At 44.2% G+C, this 14,402-nt stretch overlaps 1 protein-coding gene across 1 annotated transcript in view; it reads left to right on the top strand.

Moving 5' to 3' along the window:
* CADPS2 (calcium dependent secretion activator 2) overlaps nt 1-14,402 on the top strand; it is a 794,189-nt gene that overhangs the window by 388,327 nt on the left and 391,460 nt on the right. The window contains exon 5 of the mRNA XM_019509247.1: nt 5,266-5,502. Within this exon, the coding sequence (XP_019364792.1) occupies nt 5,266-5,502 (237 nt within the window). The remainder of the gene's footprint in view (nt 1-5,265; nt 5,503-14,402) is intronic.

Below are 14,402 nucleotides of genomic sequence, written 5' to 3'. Positions count from 1 at the left end.
TCCTGTACAGCCTATAGCCCTTGACATTCACCGTCCAGTTTCATAGGAGCATAGGATTTGAAGAGGTCTCCAAAGCCATCAAGCCCAGTGCCCTGCATAGGCAGGCAACTGTTTACATAAGCATTCCAGTAAAACATCACTTCAAACCCTCACACCTGACTACTGGGTACACAGTCATGTATGCCAAGGACACTTTACAGCAGGGGTGGCCAACATGTGGCATCGGTAGCCTGTGTGTGTGGCACATGACAGATTGGGAAGGGGATACCTAGCGTAGTGCCAGATAAGGGAGGAGGCAGAAAACAGAGCAGCAAATTGGGTTGGGAGCAGAAAACAGCAGCAGATGATGCAGAAGAAGGGGGTTGGAGTAGCATTTGGGAAGGTATGGAGTTTATTTGTGACATGCTTGCCAAAAAATGGTGATCTCCACTGGCATATAGCATCCCACAAGTAAAAGCTGGGGAGGCAAGATTACTATTAATGCCCTGACACTGCTGTAGCAGAGATATCATTGGTTAATACAGGGCTGCCCAACTACAGCCCACCCAGCTGCCTTCTCCCACTGCCCCCTGCTCCCCTGGCTCTCCTGTCACAGTAGTGGCAGCTGGGCTCTCCAGGTCCCCCCTGAGTCCTCCAGCATAGCACCTAGGTGCAGGGGAGGGGAAGGCTACATGTGTGGTGGGGGGGAACCTGGCTCTGTGGTCGTGTGACATGCAGCCCACAGCTTCACGGAAGCTGGACAGTTGATACATGCTCAGAGGTTTGCAGGAAAAGGATGGAGTCCTATGTATCGGGAACCTCACAATATTTTGAAGTGTTTGTGGAGTGTTGTACATGCTTTTTAAATTTTGTTTTACTGATCTGGTTTGTGGGATCTCATTAAAAAAAATGTTATACTGTATTAATTTGTCACTTTTATCATTGTGTGGATTATGTTATGCTGCCCATATGTATTTTTATGATTTCGTGGTTTAGTGAAAGAAACTGAGGAATGCATACATAAGGAAAAGGGCAGAGGCAAAACTGCTATGCATCTCTTCCCATTGTATTACTAAGACATAAACAACTGCCAGTCCTAAACACGGGCAGAAGAGGCTATTGTTGGGATGGGCAGCCAAGGGATTGCCTGCCTGTAATGGGAAAATGAACCCCACAAGAGTGAAAGAGTCCCAGAGAAATAGGTAGAGGAAATCCAGATGCTCCAGGAAGAAAAGAAATGTCTAGAGGATTCTGAGACTCGTCCACAATTGGGATAGGGCTGGCTTGGAGGTATTTAGAGGTAATCTATGAAAGAGTCATGGTCTTTGAATTATCCCAGGCTTTGTGGGAGTCTCAAGTCCCCAGTGGTCGGGGCTGGCAGGATCAGTGGGAAGGATGATCGCTGAAAATGCTGGCAGAACTCTGAAGGATTAGGTTGTAGCCAGATGAGGAGGAGAAACTTTACTTGTCATTTTGTTTTCTCTTCAAACTATATGGTCAGTTATTCTTGTACAACCCATTTCTCCTATATAATAAATCCTTTTGTTGTTTGTTACTTCACTCCTTGCCTGTGGTAAAGCATGATGTGAAGGCAAGTGATACTCCAGGCTAGCACATTCTGTAGAAAGGGGGCCTACATTTCTTTCACAACCCAAAGGGAAACTACCTGGGGTACCAGCGAGATTCTTTTGCTGCAGCTGTGGGGTGCAGCGCGAGGACAGCAGAACTGAGGCTTGGAGTTATCCTAGGGCAAACCTTGGACTGTTCCTTGGGGCAAGCAGCAGGATAGTGGGGACAGACTTGGGACTACAGGGGTACCCCACAGATGGGTTTGTGGCACACTCTGCTGTAGAGCAAAGCAAAAACGTTTAGTTTTGCCAGTCTGTTCTAAAGTAAAAATTGGTTTTTGGCCCCAAGTCTGGTCATCAGTATGACCCCGAACAAAAAAGCAAGAAGGCCTTTTAGCCAAAAACCTCTCAGTTCTAAGTACTGGTGAGAGCACCAGGGCACTTAAATCAAAATCCCACCATTAGCTGTGGTCAGTCTCCAATGCTTCAGAGGGAGGGAAGCCCTTCTCCTCTTGGCCTCCAAAGGACAATAGCATTTATAAGTTGAAAAAACCCAACAGCATCAGTTCTTCCCTTCTGTTTCTCTTTGTTTGTATGATCAATGAAGTTTTGCTATGCGTTCCAATATTCTTCTCAATCTGTAACTTATCTAAACCTTGGCCATTCTCACTTTATTCCTCCATTCTTCGATCACAGAAAAAAATCTCTCTCCTTACTGATGAGTCCTTTTCTCTGTTGCTTGTAAATCCTCTGCTGATTCTAAAGGGCCTGTCTGAGTTGCTTATTTATCCATGCACGTCTGTAGGCCTTCCCTCCCAATTTTTCCTCCTGTCTGCAATGCCAATATTATCAAAAATTTGTATCTTGCTATAAAATATTTGCATACTTATTTTACATGGAAGTACCTTAGCTGTCAAAGCCAGCCAGCCTTCTTAATTACTGTGGCATCTTATCCTAGGTCTAATTACCTTGTTGTAAGCCTTCTGCAGTGTTAAACTAAGCCTAGTTGACTCATGATCTCTTGATTCCACATTGTTAGTCACATCACACCTTCCCTCTCAAATTTAAATAGAGCCAGGAAAGTAAACTTATATCTATCCTTCTCACTTGTGAAACATTTTAAAGGCAGCATGCTATCATAATTTCTCACAACTTGAATTTCCTAAAAATTATGTACAAAAAAAATCAATCTTTGTGCTAGATTATACTTTCATGAGACAGAGGCATATATCAAATAGGACAAGTAGCTCCTTTTTTGAGTGCAGAAAGTTTTCAAATCCATAGTAGTGGCAAATTGCACAATTCACTTTTACAAATATGCAGAAATTTTAAATGAAGTCACTCTTTTTACCACCAGTGCTTCTGCTGCTGCCCAGAATCAGGGCTGTGTCAGATCCTTAAATATCAAAATGATGGAAACTAACTGAAGTAAAGGACAAGAAACACAAAAGGGGACAGTAAGTAAGAGGAAAGAGCTTTTAATACAAGTACTGACTGGAAACTGAAACTTTCCACACACAGTCAAAATATTCATTCAACAACTCTCACAGAATAGTGTAACATTGTAAAGCTTTTGGGATAAAAATCACCATGAGTTTCACCTCACAAAGAAAAATTAAAACAAAATTGAATGCACTGGTTTCAAAGCCTATGCCAAATTTGACTTTTAGATTTGTTTAAAAGTTTTTGGTTGCTTGTCCTGAAACCATGGATCATCATTAAATCTTCAAAATGTTACCTTATGTATTCCCTCAGCATAAGCATGGTCATTGTACCAGGTATCAAGGTATCTCATATTTCACTGAGAATATCACTTAAGCTCTATCCCTTACTATCTGATAGGTAAGTATTGGTGGTACATTTAATATTTCTTATATGTTATAAAGAGCAACCATAAAGATTTTAATGAAAGCATTTTCAGCATGTCTACTTCTCATAGCCTGTGGTGAATTAGTAGTTAGTTTTATTTCCTTGTCCATAGATCACATAGCTTATATAGTGGTTTTACAGTCCCAGTTGACTGTAGGGAAACACAATAACAACCAAAAAAATAAGGTAGATGTTTTGGAAGAAGAAGGCTATCAGTGATCTTTCTGAAGTCTAGCGAGTAAAAACGAACTCTATTAGTGAGTAAAAATGAGCTACTTTATAACTTTGGTTTTAAAATAAATCTCCTCCTATAAGATCAATGTTGTCTTCTAAAGAAATAGGGTTTTTTTTTACCTTTTATAAAAATAATAGAAAAAATATTTGATACTGGACTTTTATTGAAGCTTCATATTGCAAAGATGTGAGAGACTTAGTTAGATTTTTATTTAATATTGACAATTAATAAGCATGCAAACAAGGCAGAGAAAATGTGTAATATGCATGCAGCTGGGTTGTTGGTTGTAGCCGTGTTGGTCTAAGGACATAGGCAGGCAAGGTTCCTTGGGTAGATGTGATCTTTTTTATTAAACCAACTGAGTAGTTGGAAAAAAGTTCTGGGGAAACTTTCAGGTGCACTTACCCTTCTTCAGACATTGGGAGTCTCTGCTGGTCTGAGACTCCAAGGAATAAGAGAAACTAAAAGTGTGGGAGGATGTCAGTGAGAGTGTAAACAGGTAGAAATTAGAAAAATAAAAGGTAAAACAGGGAAGGGAGGGTGAAGAAATCAGGGGAGAGGAAAGGCCAACAGGAAACACTACAGTGGTAACAATACAAGGTAAAAAAAATGATGGACTCAACATCTGATTTGCATGATACCTGCCTGACCTGACCTCTTACATTCTTCTTCCTACCCACCAAGCCTTTTCTCCCCTCCCTTCCCCTACTTTTCTGCCCTTTGTCTTCTTGATTTCCAACTATTTCCTTTTTCATTGATAGCCTCTTTTTACCTTGTATTATTACCACTGTAGCATTTCCCTTTGGCCTTTTTTGTCCCTGCTTTGTACCCCCTCCCTTCCCTGCTTTACCTTGTATTTTTCTCATTTCTACCTATTTACATTTTCACTGACATCCTGTCACGCTTTTAACTTCTCTTATTCCTGTTTTCCTGATCTCCAGCTATTTCCTTTTTCACAGACAGCCTCTTTTCTACCCTGTATTGTATCACTGTAATGTTTCCCTTTGACCTTTTTTTTCTGCTCCCTTCCCTGCTTTACCTTTTTGTCTAATTGCTACTTATTTACATTCTCATGGGCATCCTGCCCCACTTTTAGCTTCTCTCATTCCTCAGAGTCTGAGACCAGTAGAGACTCTCTATGCCTGAAGAAGGGTGACTGTACCCCAAAGCTTGCGAAGAACTCTTTTCCAACTACTCATTTGGTCTAATAAAAGACATCACACCTACTCCAAGAACCGTGCCTGCCTAATATGCATGCATGTACTTACATCTAGAATGCAGGAGGAAGGAATTATTTTGGCTATTTTGATAGATGCTCCTTAATTTCTTTATCTCTGTAAGTTCTCTAGACTAGAGGGTGCCAGTTGGTTTGTGTATTTGAAGATTTTGATGGAAATCTTGATTTGAATTGCTTCTTTCCAGCTAATGGCAGAAGTATAGTTAGAGACTTTCAAAAGTCAAGTATTTTAAAGACCTAATACCAGATAAGCCTTAGCTTTCAAATTTATATTTTGTTTTATTATTTTGACTGAAAGCATTTGTCTGATTTAATTAATAAATTTATATAGTGTGACATAATTAATGATATTCTAAATTTTCAACAATATTTTCAAGGAAAGAAAATTTCCAAAGTTTGTAGCGAAAGAAATGGAGAGCATGTATATAGAAGAGTTCCGATCTTCAGTGAATTTGTTAATGGCAAATTTGGAAAGTCTTCCAGTGTCTAAAGGTGGCCCAGAATTTAAATTGCAGAAGTTGAAGCGATCACAGAATTCAGCTTTCTTGGACATAGGTGATGAAAATGAGATTCAGCTGTCAAAATCTGATGTGGTTCTCTCATTCACATTAGAGGTAAGCAGTTTTTTTATATAACAATTGCTACCAGTTTGAATGATTCTAGGATAGTTCTAATTTTTGGTTGCTTCTCCTTCTTTAGTTCCCATTATGTTTGGGGGTTACATTTTGTCTTCTAGATAATTAGGATTTTATCTGCAAATGTACGTACATTTTCTCTTAAACTGTGGGGTTCAGAATCACAACAGTATTGTTAAGGTGAGCCTTGCTTGTAATTATCAGCCTTGTGCAAATCTCATACTGATTTATTAAATTTGTGTATATTTTGGCCAAATTAAGATGAAGGTTGTCTGATCAATTCCTTCATATTTTTTTAAATTTCTCAGTCCATTTTGGCTTTCACTTCCCATCATGTTCTTTGTTTCAGCCCACCTCCAGAGCTTCTTTGAGATTAAAAGAAAGAATTTTAAGTATCCTTACTTCCTAATCTGTCTCATACTCTGGGACAGTATCATCATGTTTATTTTTGTTTGATTTATTTTGAGAGTACAACTAGAGAGAGAGTCAATTCAGAAATCTACTCTCCTACTTCATAATTTTAATTCCTTTAAATCTGCCTCTACATAGGTTGAAATATGGTTCTATTATTTGTTATGGATTCACAGCATGGAAATTTATAAACAGATTGTGCATTTTATGCATTAGTTTGTAAAATACACATTTAAAAGAAGAAAACTGCAGTTCAAAGTCTCCATATTTTTTAATTACAACAGCAGTAAACAAATATTTTGAAACTTTCCTGAAAAAAGCATTTTTCATAAGGTCACCGCCCTTCTCTTAGCTCCCCAAAACCACTCAGGAAAAATATAAGCTCCCAGTTGTGCAGCCTGATTCAGAGGATCACTGCCTCCATAACAAGCCAAACTAACTCCCAGTAAGCAAGCATGAGTGTAACTGCTTCCTTGATCAGCAGGGATCCTGGTTTTCACTGATTAAAAAAAAATCCAAAATTTTCTGACTTAAAAAAACCCCAAATCCACATTTTTCTGTAATTAAGATGAAACACCCCTCTCTCTAGATAGATAGGTTTCATAGACATTAGGGCTGGACGGAACCTTGCAAGATCATCAGGTCTAGCCCCCTGCCCAAGGGGCAGAAAGTCTGCTGGGGTCAAATGATCCCAGCCAGATAGGCATCCACATGTTTCTTAAAAGTATCCAGAGTGGATGCTTGCACCGCTTCTGGGGGGGAGTCTATTCCAGACTCTGGGGACTCAGGTGGTAAAGAAGTTTTTTTCTTATGTCCAGTCTAAAAACCGTCTTCCAGCAGTTTGTGACCATTAGACCTAGTCTTCCCTTGGGGTGCCCTGGTGAACAGACGTTCTCCCAGTTCCTGTTGCACACCCTATATCTACTTATAGGCTGCCACTAAATCCCCCCCTGAGCCTTTGCTTCTCCAGGCTGAAGAGTCCCATGGCTCTCAGCCTGTCCTCATAAGGCCTGTCCTTTTTGTCCTGTAATCATGCATCTCTTCTCTAGATCTATAGATAGATATAGCTAGCTATATCTATAGCTAGATAGCTGTGTTTTAATCACTGTTTCTCCATGATTAAAACAAAATGCCACTCTCTCTCTTTTGCTTGCTCTCACTCCCACTCTGTCTCATACAGACAGACATCTATATCTCTGTAAATATAGATATATACACACACGCGTGCACACACACACACACGAGTGTGTGTGTGTGTGTGTGTGTGTGTGTGTATGTGCGCCTCCCGAAAAACCACATGTATCCTTTGACGGTGCTGTTACATAGCAAGTACAGGTCACCACTATAATAAGCCTGCCCAGTTCCCACCCATGGGTCTACAACAGGGGCCGACAATTATTTTGGGCGGAGGGCCGCTTACCCAGTTTTGGCAGGCTGTGGAGGGCCACGTGGGTAGTCCCACCCCTTGACAGGTGCCCCACCCCTTGACAGGTGCCCCACACCCGGTCACCATCTTGGGACCAACGCAGGAATGTCTTGGGACCAATGTCCCAGGGGCAGCACCGGTGGGAGCCAGAGCAGGGCAAAGGCCGGCAGGGGTCTGTAGAGCTGAGCTGGGCTGGGCTGCACCAGCAGGGAGTGGGGAGCTGGCCTGGCTCCATAGAGCCCCTGCCAGCTGGGACCCCGCGCTCCTGCCACCAGTGTGGGCCCTGTGCTCCCGCTGACTCCCTGCCGGCTCTCACCCAGTGCCCCCCAGCCCCACGGCACAAGTGAGGGGCAGCGCACAGCCCCAACCCCCTGCTTGCTGGCAGGGAAGCAGCTGGTGTTGAGCATAGGGAAAAGTGGCCCCTTGCCTGTCCCATGGCCAGTGCTCTGTGCTGCAGCCGCTGCCAGCCCACACAGGGTTGTCCGGAGCAGGCACAGGCAGCCTTATGCAGATTGCAGGTGGCTGCAGTGTGGGGCGCCAGCCATGGGGTGGGCGAAGGGCCACTTTTCCCCTTGCTCAGCACCAGCTTGTAACCCACCCCACTGCCAGTCTTGCACAGGAGCTGGGTTACAAGCTGATGCTGAGCGTGGGGGGAGAAGGCAGCCCGTCCCCTGCCCCATGGATGGTGCCCCATGCTGCAGCTACTTGCAGCCTTCCTGGGGCTGCCTGTGCCTGCTTCGGACAGCCCCACGTGGGATGTGAGCACCTGTAGCGTGGAGCACCGGCCATGGGGCGGGTGAAGGGCTGCTTTTCTCCATGCAGGGAAGGAGCCCAGGGAAAAGCTGAGCGTGGGGGGGAAGCGGCCCCTCCCCCCACGCTCAGTGTCCCAAGTTGCCAGCGCTCACAGCCTGCATGGGGCTGTCCAGAGCGGGCACAGGCATCCCCATGCAGGCTGTGAGCAGCTGCAGCGCGGGGCACTGGTGTGGGTGGGAGGGTCCACTTCCCCCCCTGCGCATCCTTCCCTGCCTGGGGTCCCCCCGCACTTACCTGAGCTTCTGCACTGGGGCAGTCTCATGCTTCCACCCCAGAAACCCCAGCTGGGGCTTCCGGTGGGGCCGGGCGGACCTCACTGTTGTTGGAGCCCACCGGACTTCCCCTGGGTCCTACTGCCCATGGTTCCTGTCATTTTTGACAGGAACCAAGGGCAGAGAAATATTAATTTTTTACATTTTTTTTTTTTAGGGGCCCAGTGGGCCTGATAGAATGGCTTCACGGGCCAGATCTGACCCATGGGCTGTATTTTGCCCACCCTTGGTCTACAAGTCCTTAGTGGTAGAGCAAGTGGAAGAAGATGTTAGAATCTCAACAGCTACGAAGGTGAATGAAAGTTGAAGTGGAATGAGATCCCCAGTTTTCTTGGTCTCCTTGGCATTGGATCAAGGTCCCATTCTGTCAAGAGCCATGTGGAAGCTGATGTGCAGCAGCTTCTCTACAATAAAAGAAGCCACACACAGGCATCTTCCATGAAAACAACTTTAGCTTTTTCAGCAAAATCCTCAAGCCCTTTTGTGACCAGCTAATGGTGATGGGAGCAGGATTGTGACAAGACAGGAGTGTGATTTGACAGCTGTAACTGTGACTGAGCAGCCCTCCTCAGGATCCGCTCTGCTCACTGCACATGAGGAGGGGGCTAGAAAAAGTACCCTGTACATACCCTGTCTAATACAGTATTCTGTATTTCTTCCTGAATGGATAACTGCATTCAGTGGGATCACCTTTACTGCAGTCAAAAATACTAGCAAAGACATACCGTCATGTTTGGTACCTGGAACATCAGGACCCTCATGGACAACCCTAATAGGGAATGCCCAGAGTGCCACACTGCAGTCATGGCCCAAGAACTCAAGTGACACAACTTTGGTTTAGCTACACTTGAGCAAGAGAATGGGAGAGTGGAAAATGGGCAACTCAAAGAACATGGAGGCAGTGATACCTTCTTCTGGAAGGGTAAACAAGAGGGAGAATACCAACTTTATGGAGTTGGTTTTTCCATTAAGAAAGAACTAATAAAACAGCTCCCCATTGGAATTAATGAGCACCTAATGACTCCCACAGCATTTTTCCACACAGCATTCTTGTACCATCTCCCAAGTAAGCTGAGGAAGTATGAATTGGATGAATAGATTGTAAGGCGGATAGAAAGCTGGCTGGATTGTCAGGCTCAATGGGTAGTAATCAGTGGTTCAATATCTAGCTGGTATCAAGTGAAGTGCCCCAGGGGTCAGAACTGGGGCCGGTTTTGTTCAATGTATTCATTAACAACCTGGAAGATGGAATGGATTGCACCCTCAGCATGTTTGAGGATGACATCAAGCTGGGGGGTATAGTAGATACACTGGAAGATAGGACTAGGATTCAGAGTGACCTAGACAAATTGGAAGATTGGGCCAAAAGAAATCTCATGAGGTTCAACAAGGACAAGGGCAAAGTCCTGCACTTAGAATGGAACAATCCCATGCACCGCTACGGCCTGAGGACTGACTGGCTAAGCAGCAGCTCTTCAGAAAAGGATCTGGAGGAAGCTGGATATGAGTCAGCAGTGTCCTCTTGTTGCCAAGAAGACTAACAGCATACTGGGCTGGATTAGTAGGGGTGTTGCTAGCAGATTGAGGGATGTAATTATTCTGCTGTATTTTCAATTGCTGAGACTATATCTGTAGTACTGTAACAAGTTTTGGGCCCCCCACTATAGAAACGATGTGGGCAACTTGGAGAAAGTTCAGCAGACATCAGCAAAAATGGTTTGGGGGCTGGGACACATGACTTCTGAGGAGAGGATGAGAGAACTGGGTGTATTTAGTTTGGAGAAGAGAAGACTGAGAAGGGATTTGATAGCAGCCTTTAACTACCTGAATGGTTGTTTCCAGGAGGGTGGAGCTAGTCTTCTCAGTGGTGATAGATGACAGAATAAGGAGCAATGGTCCCCAATTGCAGCAAGGGAGGTTTAGGTTGGATATTAGGAAAAAACTTCCTCACTAGGAGGGTGGTGAAACACTGGAATAAGTTACCTAGTGAGGTGGTAGAATCTCTATCTTCAGAGGTTTTAAGACCCAGCTTTACAAAGCCCTGGCTAGAATGATCTAGTTGGGGATGGTCCTGCTTTGAGCAGAGGGCTGGACTTGGATGACCTTCTGAGGTCCCTTCCAACCCTAATTTTCTATGATTGTGTAATTGTCCATCTTAAACTGGTGGAGAGCCAGTATGCCACTCATCAGTGCATATGCCCCGATTCCTGATGCTGCCGATGAAACCAAGGAGGAATTCTATGCCAACCTTGACCAAGTTCTTTCTGATGTTCTGGAGGGAGATGGACTTATTCTTCTCAGTGATTTCAGTGCTAGGGTCAGAAGGGACTCGAACCTCTGGAATGGAACCATTGGCAAGGAAGGAGTAGGAAGTTCAACTCCAGTGGCATCCTCCTCTTGACCAAATGCACAGAACATGGACTCGCCATCACCAACATCCTGTTCCACCAGAAAAACAGGCACAAGACATCATGGCAACACTCACAATCTAAGCATTAGCACCTGATTGACCTGTTGATGATGTCATCATCCGTGCCCAGGATCACAAAGATGTCCATATCACCTGGGCTATACTAGGGACTGATGATTGCTGGACTGATCACCAACTTATCTGCTCAGTTACATCACTCAAACTGGCTCCCAAACCATGGCTGCAGCAGAATCAATGCCAACAGAAGATCAAGGTTGAAAGACTCAAGGATCCAAGCAAGGAAGACCTCTCCCACTAGCACCTCAATGAAAAACTGGTGAATTCCAATCAACAGCAATGGGAAAATGTCAGTAGCATGTGGGGTTTCATAGCCCTCAAGGCCACCATCATTCACATCTATGAAGAGACCCTTGGATTCTCTCTTAGAAAACATCAAGACTTATTGGATGAGAGTGACTAGGAGATCCAAGAGTTGACCGACTGCAAGTACAAGGCCTTTTGTGCTTGGCAAAATGACACCAACTCCTAAGCAAAAGAAATTGTATCTCTCACAAGCCAAAGCAGAGGTCCAAAGGAGGACCCACAATATGAAGAACAGATGATGGGAAGACAAGGCTAAGAAGATTAAATATCTTGCTGACATCCACAATATGCACAGTTTCTTCAGTGCCACAAAAGACATCTATGGTCCAAGCATTCAAGGATCAACCCCCTTGAGACCTAAGAATGGAGGAGACTTGATCAAAGAAAGGATAGCTATCAATGCCCATTGGAAAGAGCATTTTGAAGACCTTTTCAATCAAGATGCTGCTGTTGATGAGAATGTTATTAACTCCATCCTAGAACACCCAGTCAGAGATGATCTTGGAATCCCTTCAACCCTTGATGAGGTGAAGAAAGCCATTGAGCAGATGAAGAACAGCAAGGCATCTGGAGTGGATGGAATACCCCGTGAAATCTTCAAAAAGAGAGGAGAGGAGCTCACATCAGGGAGCTTAAGGATCTGAAATGATGAGGAAATCCCCGATGAACTTAGGGATGCCATGATTGTGAAAATATTCAAGAAAGGAGACAAGCCCAACTGTGGGAACTAGGGAGGGATCTGCTTGCTGTCCACCACAAGAAAAAGCATTGCAAGAACCCTCCTGAATGATCTTCTTCCATTTGCCAAAGAGCTCCTCCCAGAATCTCATTGTGAGTTTAGGGCATCAAGAGGCACAACTGACATGAACTTCAGAACTCTCCAGCTCCAGGAGAAATGCCAGGGACAGCATAAGCCTCCCTACATGGCTGCCTTTGACCTCACAAAAGCTTTTAACTCTCTTAGTTGAGAAATGTTGTGGAGGATCCTTCTGAAGTATGGATGACCACCAAAATTTGTCATGATTCTCTGCCTGCTCCATGACAGCATGTGTGCATTGATTCTCAATAATGGATCTACCACAGATCCGTTTGAGGTTAATACAGGAGTTAAGCAAGGCTGCCTCATCACTCCAACACTCTTCTTAATATTTCTTGACATGATGCTACATCTGACCACCAACAAGCTTCTAGTCAGAGTGGAGCTAAACTACGGAATGGATGGTAAGCTGTTTAACATCAGCTGACCCCAAGCCAAAACCAAGACCACCCCAACCTCAATCATTGAGCTCCAATACGCTGATGATCCTGTAGTGTGCGCTCGTTCAGAAGCAGACCTTCAGGCAATTATCAACATCTTTCCCGAGGTATACAAGGAAATGGGACGGTCGCTTAACATTCAGAAGACTACGGTCCTTCACCAACAAGCTCCTAATGAACAGTCCCCAGCTCAACCCATGGTGAAACTCTGGAGAAGGTTGAGTATTTCACATACCTTGGAGCCATCTCACAAAAGGCTGACATGAATGATGAAATCCAACATCGCATCAAATGTACAAGTGCAGCCTTTGGACACCTGAATAAATAGGTGTTCAAAGATCACAAGCATCAGCTATGAAACCAAGCTCATGGTTTATCAAGCAGTCATGATCCTTACCTTGCTGTATGGAGCTGAGGCATGGACAACTTACAGGAAAAATAAGGAGTTGTTGGAGAAATACCATCAGCACTACCTGTGAAAGATCCTTTGAATCCAGTGGGAAGATGGATACACTACCGTTAGCATCCTCCTGCAAGCAAACACGAGTATGGAGATGATGATCATCCAACATTAACTTGGTTGGGCTGGCCATGTTATCCAAATGTCTGACTCCAGACCTCCAAAGGAAGTTTTATTCTCTGAGCTCAGCTAAGGTGTATGCTCGAGATGAGGGCAGAGAAAGCACTTCACAGATGTCCTCAAGTCCAGCTTAAAGAAATGTCAGCTCATAGGACACTGTTGCTGAGGACCACCCCAAATGAAGGAAGAGTCTGCTGCAGAGATCTCAGAACCTTGAAACCTCATGACAACAGCAGGAGATGGAAAAGCTAGAGCAGCAGAAACAGTGTGCCACAGACCAGTTCCACATTCCAGCGCCAGCTACCCCACATGGAAACATGACCAAGCTGCAGTAGAGTCTGTCGATCCTGGATAGGCCTCATAAACCATCTTTGGACACACAGGCAAGACACTCATCCTCAACTGAGAGGGATTTCTGAAGGAAGAAGGATATTTAGACTGAGAAGACTGGATGAATAGCTTGTACTACCTGTGCAAAATGTAGCATCTGAGGTCCACTGTACAAGAAAAAGGCGAGAGGTCAAAATTAGGAACAAAACAAATAAGGCATCAACCAAATGGAGGGAAATGAGTGGAATGCTTTAGGAGACAAGTCAATTCATTTGAATGCAAAAATCTACAGAAGAGTGATAAGGCTAGTGCTGTTGTATGGATCAGAGTGTTCTGTAATAAAGAAACCTCAGTTTTCCATGATAGGGGTGACAGATAAAGATGCCGAGTTGCATTTGAGAAATAGCAAGAACGATCATTTAAGAAATGAGAGAGGCAATGGGAAAAGGTGATACCAATACAGGAAAAACTGCATGTGAGCAGAATGGGATTTTTTGTGCATTTTGACAGAAGGCTTAAAGATTCTACAAGAATAAAGTTCAGGCCATGAGTCAGGGACATGCATTTGAGAAGATACAGCAGTTTGTTGAAAAAAACCCCACTTAGTGGGAGATGAGCTCTGAAGAAAACTGTATAATTTTCAGAAATGCAGACTGAAATTGCCTTTCTTGCTACTCAACATCTTGGCAAATAGTTTCATAGTTGGTTTCATAGTTGGTAGGGTCGGAAGGGACCTGAGCAGACCATCAAGTCCAACCCCCTGCCTTGTGAAGGAAAGAAGAAAAGCTGGGGTTAAACAGCCCTAGCCAGGTGTGATTATCTAGCCTCCTTCTGAAGACCCCCAGGGTAGGAGCAAGCACCACTTCCCTTGGAAGTTGGTTCCAGATCCTAGCTGCCCTGACTGTGAAATAGTGCCTCCTGATATCTAGCCTGAATCTACCCTCAGTCAACCTATGGTTGTTATTCCTTGTTACTCCCATTAGTGCTCAGGGGAAC

The sequence above is a fragment of the Gavialis gangeticus genome, unplaced genomic scaffold, assembly GCF_001723915.1.
Source record: "Gavialis gangeticus isolate Ggan-Ray unplaced genomic scaffold, GavGan_comp1, whole genome shotgun sequence".
In the NCBI taxonomy this organism is placed as follows: Eukaryota; Metazoa; Chordata; order Crocodylia; family Gavialidae; genus Gavialis; species Gavialis gangeticus.
This window is presented reverse-complemented; position numbering and strand designations above follow the sequence as displayed.